A 21638-nucleotide genomic window follows, 5' to 3' on the forward strand; every position below is an offset into this window, starting at 1 on the left:
ACAAGAGTCAAAAGGAGTATCATGTCATTCACACTCTTAAAAATTGAAAAAAAAATTCTTAATTTATAAAGAAACGACAAAAGGTTGCCATATGAAAAACATAAACTTGGTGAGAAGACTATCACAATTTTACATTTCTTGCAAATCTCTTTAATGTCTCCCTAAACAGCATTCAATCTATTGTGGTGTATAGTTTTGCTTGAAAAATATGAAGAAAATCTAGCCTCACATAGATAGGACCTAGTGGACCCTCTGAAAGGGATACTTTAGCAACTGATACTCTGGGTATGTGCTAGATAGATGAAGTCCATATATCTATAGCACTAACCTCACTGAATACATTACTCTTGTTTTGTAGGAGAAAAGATGAACCCTAAAGATTCTTGCTTTAATATAACAGGAATACAAATAACACTGTTTTCCTTATCCACTGCCAGGCAAAAATACTTATAAATCCCTAATGAGTAAGAGTTTACTGCTTTAGGCACAAAAATTCCTTCATGCCTACATATACCAAATTTTCCACCAATGTCTTTGGGCTTAAAATCCAGTTCAATTCTTTAACATAGTTCTACTCTTGTTCATCCAGGATTCTATAAGATAATTAAGTCCTACAGCCATAGGGCACAGTTTGTATATAATTAATCAATTTCTTGCTTATGCACCTAGAATGGTACTAGTTATGAAGCACCTTTGGGAGAAATGAGAAAACAGTCACTCATTTTAGTTTATTCTGTAATTCATAAGAGGAATTTCAGGTAAGAAAGGCTGGTGGAAAAAGGTTCACCTGTATGAGATCTGCAGAGGAAAAAGCAGAAAGAATTTTACTTCCTGTGGGTTTGGGGGCGGGGGAAATCGGGCTGGGTGGTTAATACACAGGGTCATTTTTGTTTTAATATTCTTTTGGCAATACTTGGCCAATATTTTTCAGAGAGTACAAAAAGTACTAGAATGACTAAATTCGTGAGAACTTAATACAAGGAAAGTTGTTTATGTTGTGGGATAATCCTAAAAACCAAATAAAACTATGGGGATTAGATATAAGGTTTCCTATGAACCATCCATACATGAAAAAATATATGTATCCTACTCATTTAAAGTATACAAAACTATTTTAAAAATGGAATGACTCTGGTAAGATTAACAATGCAACTATTAGGAAATATTAATTGATCTCAACTTGAAAAACAAATTAAATAATGAAAATAAAAAAGTTCTTTTCACAATCTTATAGGTAATTCAATCCAAGTACAGAGTACACGATATTTCCTAAAAGCTTCTTAACGTTAGGTTGCGTATGTGTATGTGCACGACAGTGGGTTATCTAACCTTAGATTAAAAAAAGGATCAAACACAGAATCAACTTATATATAGAGATATGTCTACAGAATGTAGAATTTCTCCCTTTGGAATAGTCAAACTGACTGGGTGTGGTGGCTCATGCCTGTGATCCCAGCACTTTAGGAGGCCCAGGCGGGAGGATCCCTTCAGCCCAGGAGTTCAAGACCAGCCTGGGTAACATAGGGAGTCTCCCCCATCTCTATTAAAAATAAAAATCATTAAAAAATAGAATAAATAACAAAAAGTCATACTGACAAAGAGTTTGGAGAGTGAGTTAATTCACATGTAATATAAACCAGAGGTAATTTTGCACTTGTCAGTATGATCTAACAGGATTTCTCTTATTAAACTTGTTTTCATCTCTTCTGATGTCCAGCCATTCAACTTCCCAGCATATCTTTCCATGTCCTTACTTTTCTCCTTTCCCAGCTTAGATTCCATGATCCCTCACCATAATCACTCATTTACAAACACCTTTAACTCTGGTGGCTTGAAAGTCATTATGTGTCCAATGTTCATAATCTTTTTACTTTTACGACCGTTGTAATATTCTAAAGGATTAAAATTAACTTGTAAAAACAAACAACCTATAATCCAACAAATTCATGCCTTCTACCAGATCCAAATTCACTGACAATTTTCTTTCATTCTTGAGACAGGGTCTCGGTCTGTTAGGCTGGCGTGCAGTGGCATGATCTCGGCTCACCACAGCCTCTGCCTCCCAAGTAGCTGGGATTACAGGCGTGTGCTACCATGCCTGGTTAATTTCTGTATTTTTTGGTAGAGACAGGATTTCACCATGTTGGCCAGGCTGGTCTCAAACTCCTGACCTCAAGTGATCCATCTGCCTCAGCCTCCCAAAGTGCTGGGATTACAGGAGTGAGCCACTGTACCCAGTGGACAATTTTCAACAGATGCTGGTATAAATTTTGTGTCTACTTACATCTGGAAGAGAGGGAAGATTATAAGACCCTCCCACTGGTGAGCTCAAATCGATCATAGGTGAACCAAAAGCCTTTCCATCGTATCCTGCTGCACTAGTAATCGTGGGACTGGAAGGAGTAGAGGATGTGCTGTTGGTAGTTGATGGGGTTCCCTGTCCACTGCTGATCTGCCACTACAGTAACAAGAAGGGAAGAACAAAGGCTATCAACAAGCTTATAAAATACAAAGTCTATCTAATCACTCACACAAAATGACGTAGAAGAGTTCAACTGTAATTTACATGGAAGGAGAATGGGACAGGGAAAGACTGTACAAGTATATATAATTTTCATTAATCTTGTCAAAAAAAAAAAAACACACAGTAAAAAGCACTGATTTTTACTGGAAGACAACAGTTAGTATATACCAGAAAATCACAGTACCCAATCTTGGCAGGTTTATACGTACTGGAAAAAAAAAAAAAGTAAATATATACATAGCAACTTCAAGTTAAAGATGGAGGGTTGAAAACATACATTTCTTCTATCCCTATCTGAAACACCTGAAAACAATAAGCTACAGACTGGTGCTTTCGGGATTTTATATTCCTCTTTCTCATATATAAAGAGATTAATTAGGCCTCGATAAATATCCGAGGAAAGTACTATCATTCCTGCTGAGATAAACACATTAAGATGATGATAGGCTTGCTGAAGTATATAGAAGTGAAGCATGCTGCTGTCTGCAATTTACTCAAAACCTATTGAAAAATATGATAGGCTGGGCATGGCGGCTCATGCCTGTAATCCCAGCACTTTGGGAGCCCGAGATGGGTGGATCACTTAAGGTCAGGAGTTCAACACCAGCCTGGCCAACATGGTGAAACTCCATCTCTACTAAAAACACAAAAATTAACTGGGCGTGGTGGTGGGCACCTGTAATCCCAGCTACTTGGGAGGCTGTGGCAGGAGAATCACTGAAACCCAGGAGGCAGAGGTTGCAGTAAGCCAAGACCCCACACCAGTGCACTCCAGCCTGGGCTACAGAGAGCGAGATTCCGCCTCAAAAAAAAAAAAAAAGATGACTTGATGAAAGGACAAAGGAATAAATACGTAATAAGGCAAGCAGAACAAAATGTTCCCTATATAATTCTTTCAATTTGTATTATGTTTGAAAATTTTCATGCTGGGAAAAGAAAAATAAGAATATTGCAAGATGCTGTATTTTCCAAACATGGTCATTCATAAATGAACAACACTATATAGAGAGACAGTGTCTGAAACATTTTAATTGTGAAAAACCTAATTTATATATTCCACTGTAAAAACTACATACAGAAACATAGTTGGACATGAATGTCCTCTTTACCACCTACTCCTCCCTCATATTCCCTACCCCTATGCCCCCTTTCCTCCTCCTCTACCAAGAACAATCAGTTAGTTGGTGGATCGTTTCAGGTTTTTTTCTATGTACATGATGAGGCTGGAGGAAAACACACACACAAATGAGATAACACCTCACAAAAATTCTATAACATGCTTTTCCTCACATACTCAGAAAATCATATCTAGATTATTGCATTTTCTTAATATCTGAAAAGTATTCCACTGTATGAGTACATGTTAATTTCTTAAACTCATCTACTACTTAAAATCAATTTCCCACTAGATTTTTTCCTGGCTTGTTCACTTATTCATTCATGTTTACAATTTTGGTCAACAACCATTTTTAAAAAACATATTTAGAGTGCCTACTCATTAAAATATAATAAATAGGGAAGAGGTAAACATGTGAGTACTGAGCATGTGCTAGGTGCTTGTGTATACTTTAGAATAAACTCTCAACATTAACTCTGCAAGATACTCATTTTATAGCTGAGGCAAGTGAGATGTGAAAAGACTAAGTGCCACAAAATTTTTAGGTAAATAAGCAGAATTTAAGGCCAAACTGAAGCTTTTTACTTTCCTTCAAATGATGAAATAATTGGTATGAATTTTATTTTAAATAATTAAAATATTGTTTAAGAGAATTTGGTGATGATATAGCAAAGCCAAATTGATTATACAAACATATGTATAGACACAGAATGTGAATACTTTTAGAATATTAAAATGATTTTATTAAAATGAATGTTACAGAATTATGAAAATTGCATCATCTTTTATTTTGGTCTTGGAGAAAAAAATTAAACCAAAATCAGTCTACAATCAGCTAGACAGGCTGTTGTCACAGGAGCTTTGAGAAGAAAAAACACTGTGATAACTTTCACTTTAGGATAATGTAAAACACAGAAAATATTTTTATCTGAAGACATTAAGAATATAAATAATACAGCCAGGTATTACAGGTGGGATTACAGGCCCACACCTGTAATCCCAGCACTTTGGGAGGCTGAGGTGGGCATATCACCTGAGGCCAGGCGTTCGAGATCAGCCTGGCTAACATGGTGAAACCCTGTCTCTACTAAAAATACAAAAATTAGCCAAGCATGGTAGTGGGCACTTGTAATCCCAGCTACTCTGGAGGCTGAGACAAGAAAATCGCTTGAACCCGGGAGGCAGAGGTTGCAGTGAGCTGAGATCATGCCACTGTACTCTAGCCTGAGTAACAGAGCAAGACTCCGTTTAAAAAAAAAAAAAGAGGCCAGGCATGGTGGCTCACGAGTTTAGGAGATTGAGACCATCCTGGCTAACACGGTGAAACCCTGTCTCTACTAAAAATACAAAAAAAGTTAGCCGGGCATGGTGGCGAGTACCTGTAGTCTCAGCTACTGGGGAGGCTGAGGCAGGAGAATGGCGTGAACCCAGGAGGCGGGGCTTGCAGTGAGCCAAGATTGTGCCACTGCACTCCAGCCTGGGCAACAGAGAGAGACTCTGTCTCAAAAAAAATAAAAAATGAAAATAAATAAGCTGTATCATATTAAATATGCATTAAATAATAAACTTCATCAGATATATATGTATTCCTTCTTGAAACTGTGCCATAATTTTGTTTCCAAGAAATCTTCTTGGGACACTTCGAATATTGATTTATTGTTCTATTTTGTGGAATGTAACTTGTATTTGTTAGAATACTTTTATCTTAGGAAATTTAATATACTCACCTAAAAGTTATCCATACCATATTATAAAAATTAATACCTATGGTCATTGATTATATTGGGCCTTCACTTCTACATAAGTGGTTTAATTTCTCTTATTGATAAAAAGCATCAAACTTTGCAATTCACATTATTTAAAAAATGAAAAAGAAAGCTTGCTCTTGGCTATTTGCTGTTGCTTAATCTATAAATTCATTGTGATCTGAAAGTAGAAAGCAGCAGAATAAGCAAGTGAGAAAGGAAGGTAGATCTATACCTGTTTTATGGCTTGTTGAGCCAAGAAAGCCATCTGTAGGGGATTGGGCTTTATTGCTTGTCGTGGTATATTCTGGTTTGGTGGATACCTCAGTTGTTGAGGATGAGGAGGAAGAACTGGTCCATTGGGTTTGGGGCTGTGATTCTGAAAGTTTATCAAACGTGGAGGGGGTTGCTAGAAAAAAGAAATTAAACCAATTTAGTAACAATCTTCTTCTGAAAAACAAATTATAAATCTCTATCTTATAAAACTTTTACAGAAAAACAGAACTCTGCCACAGATCAATCAATTAAGATTTACATAAGGGAATGAGGGGTGGGGGGTGGGCAGACTTTCAGAATTTGTGTAAACAACTTTTTTAAAAGAACCTTATTAGGAAAGAACCTTGGGAGAGGGATTGCCACCTAGATTTTGTAAGTAGATTGTACCAGTATTGGACCTAGGCCATGTTGGGAAGTAGGTAAAATGTCTTTGGTATCCTTCTAAGTCCTTCACAATTATCTTTCACAGAGAACTACCCTTTTGAGACCTCCTAAAAATAAAGTGATGGTAGAATAATAATTGCTAACACTTATTGAGCAGTTATTAAATGCTAGATACTGCTTTAAGTGCTTCACATGTATTCACTAATTTATTCTTAACAATATAATAAAGCACAGATTATTTGTATTTTATAGATAAGAAAACTAAAATAAAGCACAGAAAATTTAGTAACTTGCCCAAGATTAAGAAAGACAGTAAGGCATGGAGCTGGGATTTGAACAAGTAGTCTGGCTCAGTGGGTGTACTCAAAATAAACAAATTGTTAATAATGAAAATAGTTGATATTAATAACACTTAATAAGTTTTAGATCTTAATGAGCCCTGCCAGGCATTTTACATATTATTATGTCATTGAGCCTTATGCAGTAGGTATTATTACCTTTGTTTTGTAAATTAGGAAACTAAAAGTTTGAAAACATAGATAATTTGAAAAAAGTCACACAGCTAATACCAAGCAGCACACCAAGACTTTAATCCAAATCTAGTCTGCCATATCATTGCCAAAACATGTTCCGGTGCTTAGCTGGCTGTTAAGATACTGACTAATTACAACTTAGAGGGTAAGTCTCCATAGAAGAAAACATATTTTGTTTTTTTGTTTTGAGATGGAGTCTTGTTCCGATCTCGGCTCACTGCAACCTCTGCCTCCTGGGTTCAAATGATTCTCCTGCCTCAGCCTCCGAAGTAGCTGGAATTACAGGAATGCCCCACCATACCTGGCTAATTTTTGTATTTTTAGTAGAGATGGGGTTTTGCCCTGTTGGTCAGGCTGGTTTCGAACTCCTGACCTCAAGTGATCAGCCCACCTCAGCCTCCCAAAGTCCTGGGATTAAAGGCTTGACCCACTGTGCCTGGCCAGAAAACATATCATCAAAGCCAAGTCTCCAAGAACAACCCTGGTTGATTATAGGAACGCTGGGTGAAGGAATCACAAACGAGGCTGAAGCAGAAATTAAAAAGAGAAAAACAAGTTTTCCTGTACTTAGCTGATTCACTCCAAGGCCAGCAATAGGCAGGGCCCTGGCAAAGTCTTGATAAAACTATCTGGAAAGCCAGAGCCCAAAGGAAGGAGCTCCAGAGACTCTCCCAACACCCTCTCAGAGCAAGGTTAAGAAAATCAAATTCCTTTACTATCTCCTCATCCCCCTTACCATTACTCAATTTCCAAGTTTTGTAAGTTCCTGTTTTTCCTTCAAAGCAGCTGCAAGGTCACAAGCTATGCTGAGGTTACGAAACTGTCACTGTTTGATTAACTGCCTTTGTTCTGCTTCTGTAAGCCTGCTTGCCTGCACCACGAGTTTCACGCCATTAGATTCCCGCTGTGCCATTTAAACTAGCCAACCCCTTTCAGAAGTGTGTATAAAAGTCAAGCCCTGTCTTTGTTCGGGGCCTACCCTTTGGATGTGAATCCGTTGGGCCAGTGGCCACTTAAATAAAATCCTCCTGTTCCACCTATTGGTCTCTCCAGTCCTCTGATTCCCAAAACATTTTCTGGGGGCTCGCCCAGGATTGGAGACGACAGGTTTACTGTCTCTTTGCCTGTGGGACTGGAGTCCCAGGCTCGGGGAGACCCATGCCCCCAGGCACCACTGGGAGAACTTCAATCCGGAGGGGTGATCGGCTCTCCCACGACCCTACCTGACAGCACAATGGAACCTAAGGGGGTACAGGACGATTCCAGGAACAGTGCATTACAGGATCACGGTAAGGTTTGGGCTCGAGGCAGGACCTGTCCCATAAGAACGGAAGGGGAGCTTGATCACCTCCTGGGGAGTAACTAGTAGTCCGACACAGGACGTGAGAGTGGCTTGCAAAGTCAGGGAAACTCACACCCCAACCGACCCAGGGCACGAAAGCGGCTCGCAGAGTCGGTTGAGAAAGGGTAACTGGGAGCAGGGAAGTGTGTGAGTGTGTGTGAAAGAGGCAGTTCCAGGAGGAACCAACACGGGGAGTGACATGTGGGGGCTGCAGGTCTCTTCGCACAGACCGTACACTCTGAGCGAACTGTGGGACCGACCAGGACTAGAGGTGATCCGCATATGGCTTAGGGAGGTGCCCCACAATTTAGTATTTGTGGGGGTCAAAATGGAGCCTCCAATGCTAAGTGGCGTCTGAAATACTCCTGCGAGGGGGACAGTCTAATTGGTCTGAAGCAAAAGAGTGTGTTATGCTGTAACTGGGAGGAAATAGGAGGGAAGTTGTCAAAACCCACCCCATTACACTGTACGTTAAAACGTTTTAAGAAAGGTTATGCAGGGGATTATGGGATGAAGTTGACCCCTCGGAGGTTGAGAACTCTCTGTGAAATAGAATGGCCCTCTTTCAGTGTCAGATGACCAGCGGAAGGAACTATAGATAGGGAAACAATTGGCCATGTATTTAAGGTGGTGACTGGGGTCGAATGACAGCCAGGGCACCCAGACCAATTCCCTTATATTGACTCATGGCTAAAAATAGTTCAAACTCGACCTGCATGGTTGCAGCCCTGCCTGGCAGCTTACTGCAAAATGCTTGTGGCTCAGACTGAGCCTAAAGTGAAAGTAAAATCTCAGCTTCGCTGGCAAATATGGAGACAAAGGAAAAGTCATGGGAAGGGCAAGAGAAACCAGTTTTGCAGGAACTGCCAGAGGAGATAGAAATTCCTCTTCCATATATTCCACTCTACCCCCATTTACCGAGGCCAACGGCCCCCAAGGAGTCAGATTCAGATGGTAACATGCTCCGAGACTCACCCCAGAAGGAAAGATCGGAGCCCCAGAAGGTCAGGGAAGAAAGATAAGATGATCAAGCAGGCTGCCTCCGATCTGGTCACGCTTGGGCTATGCAAATGCCTCTCAGGGAGACATGGGGACCCATCTATTATGATGAACCAGGTCAAGTCCAAGGGGGGCAATGGACCTTCATCTACCAGCCTTTTACAACCACTGATCTCCTAAACTGGAAACACCATACCCCCTCCTACATGGAGAACACTCAGGCCCTCATAGATCTAATGCAGTCCATCTTCCAGACACACAATCCAACTTGGCCAGACTGTAGGCAGCTCCTCTTGACGCTGTTTAACACTGAGGAGCGCTGGAGGGTAACCCAGGCAGCTCTCTGCTGGCTGGAAGCAAATGCACCTGAAGGCACACTTAATGTTCAGGCATGCACTCAGGACCAGTTCCCAGAAGCAGACCCCCACTGGGATTCAAATGATGCAGCCCAATTACAGTACCTACAGAAGTAGTGAGAAGCACTCTTGCAGGGGCTAAAGGAAGGCAGGAAAAAGGCAATCAATATAGGAAATATCTCAGAAGTACTTCAAGGAGCTGATGAGAGCCCTAGCCAGTTTTATGAGAGACTCTGTGAGGCATTCCAGCTTTACACTCCGTTTGACCCTGAGGCCACTGAAAATCAGTGTATGGTGAACACGGTATTTGTAGGACAAGCCCAGGGTGACATCAAGTGCAAGATGCAAAAGGTAGAGAGTTTTGCAGGCATGAATGCCACCCAACTTATAGGAGTAGCCACCAAGGTGTACGTTAACCATGACCAAGAGGCAAAAAAGGAAGCAGACCAGACGCTTAGGAAAAAGGCTGATACGTTAGCAGTGGTCCTCACGGAAACTAGCATTGCAAGGGGGCACAGATATGGACACGGGCGCAGATGCAAATGGGGCCAAACTGGACAGAGGCTTGAAAGCTCGCTGAGCTAGATAAGGACCAATGTGCATGATGCAAAAGGGGACACTGGAAAAATCAGTATCCAGACGGCAGTGAAGAAAATGGCCGAGGCTGCAAAACAAAAAATCCACTTGTCAAAGGCTGCTGCACCCTGAAGGAACCAGGTACTGACCTGATTGGGCTGGCAGGGACTGAAGAATACAAGGACAAGGACAGACCGGGCTCCTTCTCCTTAGGCCCCCAGGAGCCCATGGTCACATTAGAAGTGCGGGGCCAGCTAATGGACTTTATGGTGGACACTGGGGCTGAACACTTGGTAGTAACCCTACCCATAGGACCACTATGCAAACACTATACAACTATTTTTGGGGCCACCAGGGTCTCAGAAAAGAGGCCATTTTGTCAGCCAAGGAGGTTTGTTATAGGAGGACCAGAGGTCCAACATGAATTCCTATACCTCCCAAATTGCCCAGTTACCCTCCTGGGGAGAGACCTACTCCGAAGACTGCAAGCACAGATTGCTTTTGGGCCGCAAGGGGATATAACTCTAAACCTGACTCACCCAAAGGCCATGGTGTTAACCCTTACTGTCCAGCAAACTGAGGAATGGAGGCTATACACAAAAAAGCCACCAAAACTGTCTCACAAACCAGGAATACTTGAATTACAGAGGCTACTTAATAAAATTCCTGGAGTATGGGCTGAAGATAACCCACCCGGGCTGGCTAAAGATTAGGTGCCACTGGTAGTAAAGCTAAAACCAGGGGCAACCACAGTTTGGTTTGCCGGTACCTGCTTTTCCCAGAAGCCTTATGAGGCGTTCACAAACAGAGTGAGCGACTCTACAAACATGGACTCATGTTTGTAGTCAAATGCCAGTCACCCTGGAACACTCCACTCCTGCCATTACGGAAGCCGTCTGGAGAATATAGGCTGGTGCAGGACTTGTATGCTGTGAACCAGGCTACAGTAAACATCCACCCAGTGGTACCAAACCCATATACTTTGATGGGACTTATTTCAGCAAGTGCTGCCTGGTTTATTTGCCTAGACCTGAAAGATGCATTCTTCTGTCTTCACCTGGCACCAATTAGCCCATTTTGCATTTCAATGGGGTGAGTCCAGTTCACCTGGATGAGACTCCCACAAGGATTCAAAAACTCTCCCACGATCTTTGAACCCCAAGGCCTACACGCCGCCAAATGAGAACTGCACCTTGCTGCAATATACAGATGACCTTCTTTTGGCAGCCCCAACCCAAGAAGACTGCCTCCAAGGAACCCAAGACCTCCTCCATCTCCTGTGGAAAGCTGGATATAAGGTGTCCAGGAAGAAGGCACAAATCTGCTCCAGGAAAGTCCAATACTTAGGCTTCAAAGTGAGTCAAGGGGAACAATAGCTCAGCAGTGAGCAAAAGCAGGCTGTTTGTGCACTCCCCACTCCAACCACCCAGCAACAAATAAGAGAATTTCTAGGGGCAGCAGGGTTTTGCCATATCTGGATCCCAAATTTCTCACTTATGGCCAAGCCATTATATGAAGCCACAAAATGGGGGAGAAAAGGAGCCCCTCCTCTGGGAGGCTGACCAGGAGAAGACATAAGCAGATCAAAGAAGCCTTAACTCAGGCCCCAGCCTTAGGATCGCCAGATCTAACTAAGCCTTTTTTCCTACATGTCCATGAGTGAAAAGGAATGGCTATAGGGGTTCTAACTCAGGTCATAGGATCATAGCATGGCCCAGTAGCATAATTATCCAAGCAATTTGATTCTGTGGCACTAGGACGGCCTCTGTGCCTCAAAGCACTAGCTGTCACGGCTCTATTGGCACAGGAAGCTGACCAACTGACTCAAGGGCAGCAACTGACCAGGTACTGTATTCGGTTATAACTTTAATGGATGAGAGAGGGCATCATTGGTTATCAAACCCAAGAATGACTCGATACCAAGGGCCCCTGTGCAAAAATCCTCACATAACTTTAGAGACAGTAAATACCCTAAACTTGGCTACCTTGCTCCCAATTGGTTTGGAACCAGAAGGCCCCCTTCAATGCTGTGTAGATGTAGTAGGCAAGGTATTCTCAAGCTGGAAAGATCTTACAGACCAACCCCTCAAGGACCCAGATGTTGAATACTTTACAGATGGAAGCAATTTTGTACTGGAATGGGTCCGGCAGGCTGGGTATGCAGTAGTAACATTGGACTCAGTGGAGGCTCAGTTTCTGCCCACCAGAACATCAGCCTAAAAAGCAGAGCTAATAGCCCTGACAAGAGCCCTTTTGCTAGCAAAAGACAAAAAACTCAATGTTTATACTGACTCCAAATATGCCTTCGCTACATTGCATGTTCATGGAGCTATATATAAGGAAAGAGGACTCTTAGCTGCTGGGGGCAAAGAAATAAAGTACAAGGAAGAACTCCTACAGTTCTTAGATGCTGTATAGGCCCCAAAGAAAGTGGCTGTTATGCACTGCAATGGCACCAAAAGGCAGGAACACTAGAGGCCAAAGGAAACAGAAAAGTAGACAGGGAGGCAAAACAGACAGGAATGACTACCTCGCATTGTAAAAAGGAAGCCCTAGCTTTGCCTCTCCTTCCAGAGCCTCCCCTTCCAGGGGTCCCAAATTACTCTCCAAATGAAAGGGCCTGGTTAGACCAAGAGACTGGAAATTACATTGAAGAAGGATGGTGGAAATTCTCCGATGGGAGGCTAGCCATCCCTGAAATAGTGGCCCCCAAATTTGTAAGACAATCCCATCAAGGAACTCATATAAGGAAAATGGCACTAGAAACACTACTTGGATGCCATTTCTATGTGCCACGGCTCACTGCCATCACCCGAGCCATTTGCAAACAATGTCTAATTTGTGCCCAGAACAACCCACGGCAAGGGCCCACTTGGCCCACAGGAATACAGGAAATAGAAGCCACACCCTGTGAAAACCTCCTAATGGACTTCACTGAGCTGCCCAGAGCCAGGGGCTATCTGTACATGTTAGTGCTTGTCTGCACCTTTCAGGATAGGTCAAGACTTTCCCCACCAGAACAGAGAAAGCATGAGAAGTGACTAAAGCATTATTAAGAGACATTATCACCAGATTTGGACTGCCCCTGACTCCAGGGTCAGACAATGGTCTGGCATTTGTAGCCAAAATAGTTCAAGATCTAGCAAGGCTGTTAAAAATAAAATGGAAGTTACACAGAGCCTACCGGCCACAGAGCTCAGGAAAAGTAGAACACATGAATTGGACACTTAAACAGTTGGTGAAGAAATATTGCCAAGAAACTCATCTGAGATGGGATCAAGTCCTGTCCATGGTCCTCCTCCAAGTCAGGTGCACCCCCACCAAACAAACTGGCTATTTGCCCTATGAGATCTTGTTTGATTGGCCATCCCCAATCATAGGTCAAATTAAAGGTGACCTCCGTGAACTAGGGGAATTAACCTTAAGAAGGCAAATGCAGTCTTTAGGGATAGTCATGCAAAGAATCCATGGCTGGGTACAGGAAAGAATGGCCATAAGCCTAACAGACCCATCACACCCTTTTAGACCTGGGGACTCTGTTTAGTTAAGAAATGGAACCCAACCACTTTAGGACCCATATAGGATGGGCCCCATAGTGTAATCTTGTCCACTCCCACTGCTGTTAAAGTTGCAGGAACTGTGCCTTGGATCCACCAGTCAGCTGAAACGGGCAGCCCAAGACAAGTGGACCAGCCAATAGGACCCAGACCATCTGACCCGGCTGATCCTACAGCGGGACCAGGTTGCCAGTGAAGTCAACAACAGCCCTGCTCTAGTCACCCTGGAAGTTGACCAGTCTACGCACGGCTGAAGCTTAAGGAGACAACAGCCCTGCTCTAGCCACCCTGGAAGCTGACTACGCACAGCCAAAGCATGAGCATCATCAGGGAAGTAAACGTGGTTAGAAATCTTAGGTCCAATAGCTTTCCTTATAATACTAATTGTTTTACTATTATCGTGTAGCTTTGCCCAACCTCCTCCCTGGGGCAAAGACCTCTTTTGTCCCTGCTGGGTATAAACATGTTATTCTTTACTTTGTTCCTACTCATCACCATCATGACACTCCCCATACCGGTGTCAGAAAATGGACTCATACAAGGGTGCCCCCACTGCACACATACTACGTGGTCGGGGAGCACTGTAACTAGGACCCTGCTGTACCATACTTATTAGGAGTGCGCAGGGACCCACCAAGGAACTTGTACTCACAACCAGGTAACCTACTCAATCTGTGACCCAGGAAATAGCCAGCCCTACATATGTTATGACCGTAAGTCCCCACATATTAAGACTTGGTTTGAAGTTCATACTCAGGAAGGGGATCTTCTAAACCAAACCAAACCCTCTTCCCCTTACGGGGGGGTTGTATCCTTATACTTCAATGTTTGCCAGGAGGCAGCAATACTGTGGTGGTCCATAATCATTGGCCCCACAAGGTACTATGGTACTTGTTCTAAGCAAAAATGTGTGTCCCGTTTGTTCCCCCGGGTCCCCGTTAATAGCCTGCTGGGGCTGCATGACTTGGTCCACTGATCGACAACCACCGAGGCAAGTCATACATATGAAACTACTGGAAAAACCAACTTATAAACCTAGCATTTGCTATCCTGCACATCTCACCACCTTAGAGCCAGGTCTGCCCATATGGACTACAGGCTATCCCATGACATTGGGGTTCAAAGTCAAAGGTCAAAAAGTAAACTCAAAAGTCAGTCTGTCTATTATAAAGAAAACCTGGACCCGTTCAACCCAACAGTTCCAAGTTTTTAAGTCATTCTGTGAGCACATCCTCCAGGAATTGCCTGAACTCTCTCCCTCAGTCAGAAATCTGTTTGTCCAACTGACTGAAAACACAGTCAGTAGCCTACATGTCTCCTCATGCTACGTATGTGGAGGAACCATCATAGGGGATCAATGGTGGTAGGAAGCAAAGGAGCTAATGCCCCAAGATAACTTTATTCTGACTGTCCCCTCCCCTGAACCAATGCTCACAAGCTTGAGCATCTGGCTCTTAAAAATCTCTATTATCAGGATATTCTGCATTGCTCGCTGGGGAAAGGCCTTTACCAACTAGGTAGGAGAAATAATTCCAAATCACCCCACCCTAGTCCATTCTCCTGTTTTGCCTCTTTAAACCACTCTTGGTACCAGCTTGAAACTCCAAATGCCTGGCTGGCACCCTCTGGCCTCTACTGGATCTGTGGGTCATGGGCATATGGGCAGCTGCCAGCTAAATGGTCAGAAGCCTGTGTACTAGGGACAATCAGACCATCCTTCTTCCTAATCCCTCTAAGGCAAGGAGAAGCCTTAGGATACCCTGTTTATGATGAAACAAAAAGTAGAAATAAAAGGGGTATAACCACAGGGAATTAGAAAGATGATGAATGGCCCCCTGAGAGAATAATCCAATATTCTGGGCCAGCCACCTGGGCGCAAGATGGAATGTATGGATACTGTACCCCTATTTACATGCTCAACCGCACGATAAAGTTATAGGTGGTACTCGAAATCATGACTAATGACGCTGCAAGGGCCTTAAATCTACTGGCCCAACAAGCCACAAAAATGAGAATTGCTGTTTATCAAAATACACTGGCCTTAGACTACCTCCTAGCCCAGGAAGGTGGGGTATGTGGAAAGTTCAATCTAACTAATTGCTGCCTAGAAACTGATGACAATGGAAATGTCATCGAAGATATAACTGCAAAAATCCAAAAATTAGCCCATGTTCCAGCCAGACTTAGAAAGGATGGTCTCCAGATTCTCTCTTCGGGGGCTGGTTTTCATCCCTCGGGGGATTTAAAACCTTAATAGGAATAGTTCTGGCCATACTAGGAGGTTGCTTAACACTCCCTTGTCTCTTACCCCTCCTTGTTAAAAACATCCAATCGGCCATAGAGAGTCTTGTAACCAGGCAAACGATCACTCAGTGAATGGCTCTAACTAAATATCAAGCTTTGCCAAAGGAAGAAACCTGCCTTTTCATGAAGAATTAAGTAATTGTGATGCTTTCTATTAAACTTCGTTTCTAGGGAGCATCAAAGGGGGGAATGAGGCTGAAATTTTTTTAAGAGGAAAACAAGTCTTCCTGTACTTAGCTGACTCACTCCAAGGCCAGCAATAGGCAGGGCCCTGGCAAAGCCTTGATAACACTATCTGGAAAGCCAGAGCCCAAAGGAAGAGCTCCAGAGACTCTACCAACACTCCCTCGGAGCAAGGTTAAGAAGAACAAATTTCTTTACTATCTCCTCATCCCCCTTATCATTACTCAATTTCCAAGTTTTGTAAGTTCCTGTTTTTCTTTCAATGCAGCTGCAAAGTCACAAGCCAAAGATTACAAAACCTGTCACTGTTTGATTAACTGTCTTTGTTCTGACTCTGTAAGCCTCCTTGCCTGCACCACGAATTTTGTGCCATTTAAATTAGCCAATCCCCTTTCCGAAGTGTGTATAAAAGTCAAGCCCTGTCTTTGTTCGGGACCTAGCCTTTGGATATGAATCCGTTGGGCCAGTGGCCACTTAAATAAAATCCTTCTGTTTCATCTATTGGTCTCTCTGGTCTCTAATTCCTGCAACAAGGCAAGGGCTAGAAAGGCAAGCCTGCTCTGTGGGTGCATAAATACTAGACCTGGAAATTGAGACCAGTCCTAGAAGAAAAAGATAACCTTATATGCCAGTCTCCTCTTGACTGATTCTCTACAGTTGGGAATGTATTGCAAAATAAATATTCCTTTTAGTATATCTTAACTGTATGATCCCAACTTATCAAAGAGGAGCCTATTTCCCCCTACATTCACAGGGGGACAAATAAATAATCTTTTAAGGTTGAAGCAGCAACACCTGAAACTTTGACACTGTGAAGGCAGACAGCTATAAAGTACAGTTCTATCCTCTGTATTATTTTTATTCTTCCTCCCATTTTTGGAATTTACTATCCTTGCCTGGGTCAACTGCTTCCCTCTTAAAAATTAGGTGGCACTGGGTTTACCTCTCATTAACTTTCAAGAGTGGCCAGCAATTACAGACCCAGTGAAAAATACATTTAGAAGCTGATTCTAAACAAGTGAAATTCGGTAGGTAAACAGTAGAAAAATAATATTAGAGAAAAATAAGAAAATCTCAAAACTGTAGAAAAGTGTAAACCTAAAAGCTATAGCAATGTTTTTATTTTTCCATGAAAATTTTGTGAATTGAAGGGTTTTATATCATAGAAATACAAGCAGAACATACTTAGGAAATTACATGGAAAAACTTCTAAATGTATCTAAGGGATAATTTTTTGTAGCCCAAAATGGTCCTTAAGGGAGAATAAAGGTAATCATAGAGGTCTTTTGCCACCTTCATCCAGACTAGTGTTTACATATTGACAACCAAAAAAATGACACTTAATGCCAGCGTAATGTGCTATGGTATGTAAGTTGTCAACCATGCCATCAAGATGCTTATGGTCTGGTAAGATATAAGGTGATTTTCCCCCCTACTCTTCTAAACTGTTATGGTTGATTGAGTTAGTGTCTAAGAATCCCGTGACAGAGGAAGCTACTTAAAAAATAAAATTAGGGGCCGGGCGCAGTGGGTCATGCCTGTAAATCTCAGCACTTTGGGAGGCTAAGGTAGGCGGATCACGAGTTCAGGAGATCGAGACCATTCTGGCTAACAAGGTGAAACTCCATCTCTATTAAAAATATAAAAAATTAGCTGGCTGTGGTGTCACATGCCTCTAGTCCCAGCTACTCCAGAGGCTGAGGCAGGAGAACTGCTTGAACCCAGGAGGCAGAGGTTGCAGTGAGCCAAGATCACGCCACTGCATTCCAGCCTGGGTGACAGAGCGAGACTCTGTCTCAAAAAATAAAATAAAATAAATAAATAAAATAAAATAAAATAAATAAAATTAGGAAACAGTTAAAATCCTAAAAGAATAGCAAAAATATTTAATATATGTGACAGTGTTCTGTCCTAAATTTAGATCTATCCATTAGAGTTTAATAGAATATACTGTATAAAGTCAAATAAACAGAGATGTACAACGTCTATTAAGTTTGCATCACTAAGTCGTATCACTGTTCTACTTTCGTTGTCAACAGCTCTTTTAACCATGCAGATGACATGGCTAATCTTCAGAGGAAGAAGAGAGAACTGTCATGTAAGTAATTTTTAGAAACAGTTCTTTTCAATTTACCCGTATGTATGCACAGATGTAGAGTATAAATTGCACATACTCATAGCCACACAGACACTTGCTGTGAGGCTATGCCTAGACAGGCATTTTCCCACATGTACTTGCAAACAAGCTGGTAGAAAACTCAGACTGTACCCAGGCAGGACAATATACAAGTTTATAGAAGAGGGATACCAAGGAGTGAAGACATATGAATGGGCATTTAGCAGAGAACAGATAAAAATGAGTGACGAGAATGTGAAAGAAACTGCAGGAATTATTGCAAATTGACAGAAAAACAACAGTATGCGATGTAAGAACTGCAATATGTGAAGAGTACTTCATTTCTAAGTGTGAAAATTAGGTTATATAATAGAGAATACACAGATTACAGCACTACATTGTAGAGACTGCAACTAAGATCAAAAGAAAATTTCTGAGAAAAGCAGGTTAACAGCTCAAGTCACTTCTGTTTTGTCACTGCTTATATAACTATTTTCACATAGTATCTACTAACTGCCTCAGTTCTTTTTTTGAGACAGTCTCGTGCTCTGTCACCAAGCTGGAGTGCAGTGGAGAGATCATAGTTCATTGCAGCCTTGACCTCCCAGGCTCAAGTGATCCCTCCTACCTTAGCCCCCCAAGAATAGCTGGGACTACAAGCATGTGCCACCTCACCCAGATGATTTTTTATTTTTATTTTTTGTAGAGATTGGGCGGTGGGGGGGGGGTGTCCTCCCTGTGTTGCCTAGGCTGGTCTTGAACTCCTGGAGTGAAGTGATCCTCCTGCCTCAAGTCTCCCAAAGTTCTGGGATTATAGGCATTAGCCACTGTGCCCAGCCAGTTCTTGACTTCTTAGTGAAAAGGCAATTAACTCAGTTGATTAATTCATTCCTTTTGTTGTTAAACTACTAAATATTTAGAAGATAAATATTAATACATGCAAATGCTTAGCACTGAAATATTATCTCTCGTTTCCATTATCTAGCTTCAGAAAAATTTTAGTAATCTTTGCAGTCTATCTGAAGCATGTCCTTCTGCCTTCAATTTTCTTAACAAAATTTCTACTCTGCTAGGTATACTCCTCCTGGTATATAAAGTGTAAAATTATCCTCCCATGGAACACTCAAAAACCTTTTACATTGCGTCCTACTTACTTTTTTAAGAATCTGGCTTGAAACGAAGTTTTAAACAGCCATGCTAATATTCCCTTGGATTTTACATACCTTCTTAGTCAAATTACTAGAAAGCCATAAAACCTCAAATACATTACCTCAGGCCTTCACATATACCACGTAACACATTCTGGATCTACAAATGCCCACAACTTTTACTGAGAATTAAAGTATGAGTTCCATATAAAAACCATTTTTGTTTTTTTAATATTTCTACCAAAGAAATCTTATTATGCCATTTAATTGCTTTTTCATAAAGAACCATGTATTCCTCTTAGTGCTAGTAAAATACTAGTAAAATTTTCTCTCCCTAATTAACTAGTATGTTTTCCTTTTTAGATAGCAATACCCGTATTATTCTGGTTTCCTTTTTTCTTTGGTTGGCAAGAAGTTCTGAGCTAAGTTTTATTCTTAAGTATGAGAATTCTTAGCCTATGTCTGCATACTTTGGCTTTTTATTAAACTCGGCTCAATTTCATTTGTATCCTTTATTGTAAATCACTTCAAATCTTTTGCAGAAAAAGAGTATAAATAGCTGGGTACAATGGCTCATGCCTGTAATCCCAGCACTTTGGGAGGCCGAGGTGGGTGGATCACCTGAGGTCGGAGTTCGAGACCAACCTGACCAACATGAAGAAACCCCGTCTCTACTAAAAATACAAAATTAGCCGGCATGGTAGCACATGCCTGTAATCTCAGCTACTCGGGAGGCTGAGGCAGGAAAATTGCTTCAACCCAGGAGGCAGAGGTTGTGGTGAGCCGAGATGGCACCATTGCACTCCAACCTAGGCAACAAGAGTAAAACTCTGTCTATATATAAAAAAAAAGTATAAGTAAATGTAACTGAAAACAACAGTTTATATAAATTAGACTTTATATTCCTTACTAAACTTTTATTAAAATAAGTCTGCCCACATCTAACCTGAAAAGCAGAGTTAAACTATTTAACAAAAGTATATATATTTTATCTTCAAAAGTTGGACTGAGGCTGGGCACAGTGGCTCACGCCTGTAATCCCAGCACTTTGGGAGGCTGAGGCGGGATCACCTGAGGTCAGGAGTTTGGGACCAACCTGGCCAACATGGTGAAACCCTGTCTCTACTAAAAATACAAAAATTAGCCGGGCGTGGTGGCACACACTTGTAATCCCAGCTACTCGGGAGGCTGAGGCATGAGAATCGCTTCAACCTGGGAGGCAGAGGTTGCAGAGAGCTGAGATCGTGCCACTGCACTCCAGCCTGAGTTACAGAGTGAGACTCCATCTCAAAAAAAAAAAAAAAAAATTGGATTACAGTAAAAATAATAATGGTAAACAGTATATTTGCTCAGAAATAAAGTTTGAAAAAGGTATATTATAATGAACCACACTTCTGCCCTTTTGTATTTCACTCTGCCCTAGTTTCTAAGATGCAATGTGGTTTACTAAACACCACATCCTCACAGAGGACAGATTCTTAATGTATTCATCATTCTGAAGCACCAGTATAGGAATTAACAGGTACACAACTTTTCCCATCAATCACAGGCCTGGGTTATTTAGGAATACAAACATTTATCCTCTGCTATAATTTAAAGACAATGAAGAGTAGATGAAAATAGATTTATCAGCTAAACAAACCATTAAATCCTTTTTAAGTAGGGATTAAAAACTAGGCATTAAATCAGGGATCCTTAATGTGATAAATTTTTATAAATGCAGATATTTAGATTATGGAAAATGGATGTTTTTGTCATTTTGAGCTGCTCAACACAATTATACTATAATTATCTAAGTGAGGACAGGCCTGCTTCCAAATTTACCTGATGAGAGATGGAAGGTTGCTGGATGGGCCCCTGCATTCTAGGGTTTGGTAAACCCACAGGTGCTGGCCTCCGTTGCACCTGTTGCCTCTGAGCCATTACCTGTTGCTGCATATGCTGGAGCCGTAATTGAGCTAGGCTGATCTGTGTTGGGAACTTGGATAACTGGTTTGATGATAAACCACTTGGTGGCTGTGAATTCTGTTCCACGACAGGATTCTGCTTAGGCATTTGTGGCTGGCTCTCTTTATCCTCAATTACTAAAGAACCTAATTAAAAAGAAAAGGTTAAGGGAAAAAGTTTTTCAGATAGTTGGTGAAATATCACATTTTCTAAGACTATTTTTGCAGAACTTCAAAATTGCCAAGGAATTCTCTGGTCTCATGAGCCCTTTTACACTCTGAAAGACAGAGGACCCCCAAACAGCTTTTGTTCATCTAAGTTCTAGTCATCAAAATTTATAATATTAGAAATTAAAAATAATTTTTAAAACTAATTCATTTAAGAATAATAAAACCACAACAACATGTTTTTATAAAACTACATTGTAAAAAATTTGGTAAACATTTTTGATATTTTAAAATACTGTTTGATGTTTTAAAAAATCTCTTTGAATGTCTGGCTTAATAGCTGAAATCTCATTATCTGTTTCTG

At 41.6% G+C, this 21638-nt stretch overlaps 1 protein-coding gene across 2 annotated transcripts in view; it reads right to left on the reverse strand.

The window, feature by feature from the left end:
* Positions 1–21638, reverse strand: part of TRIM24 (tripartite motif containing 24) — a 123390-nt gene that overhangs the window by 11872 nt on the left and 89880 nt on the right. Inside the window, exons 9-11 of one of the 2 annotated variants that reach the window (XM_003896656.3) lie at positions 21087–21253; positions 5622–5795; positions 2285–2458 (exon numbers count right to left, since the gene is read on the reverse strand). In XM_003896656.3, the coding sequence (XP_003896705.1) occupies positions 2285–2458; positions 5622–5795; positions 21087–21253 (515 nt within the window). Of the gene's footprint in view, positions 1–2284; positions 2459–5621; positions 5796–20984; positions 21254–21638 lie in introns of both variants that reach the window. The other variant, XM_003896655.4, reaches the window with a different exon arrangement.

The sequence above is a fragment of the Papio anubis genome, chromosome 4 (assembly GCF_008728515.1).
Source record: "Papio anubis isolate 15944 chromosome 4, Panubis1.0, whole genome shotgun sequence".
Lineage (NCBI taxonomy): Eukaryota > Metazoa > Chordata > Mammalia > Primates > Cercopithecidae > Papio > Papio anubis.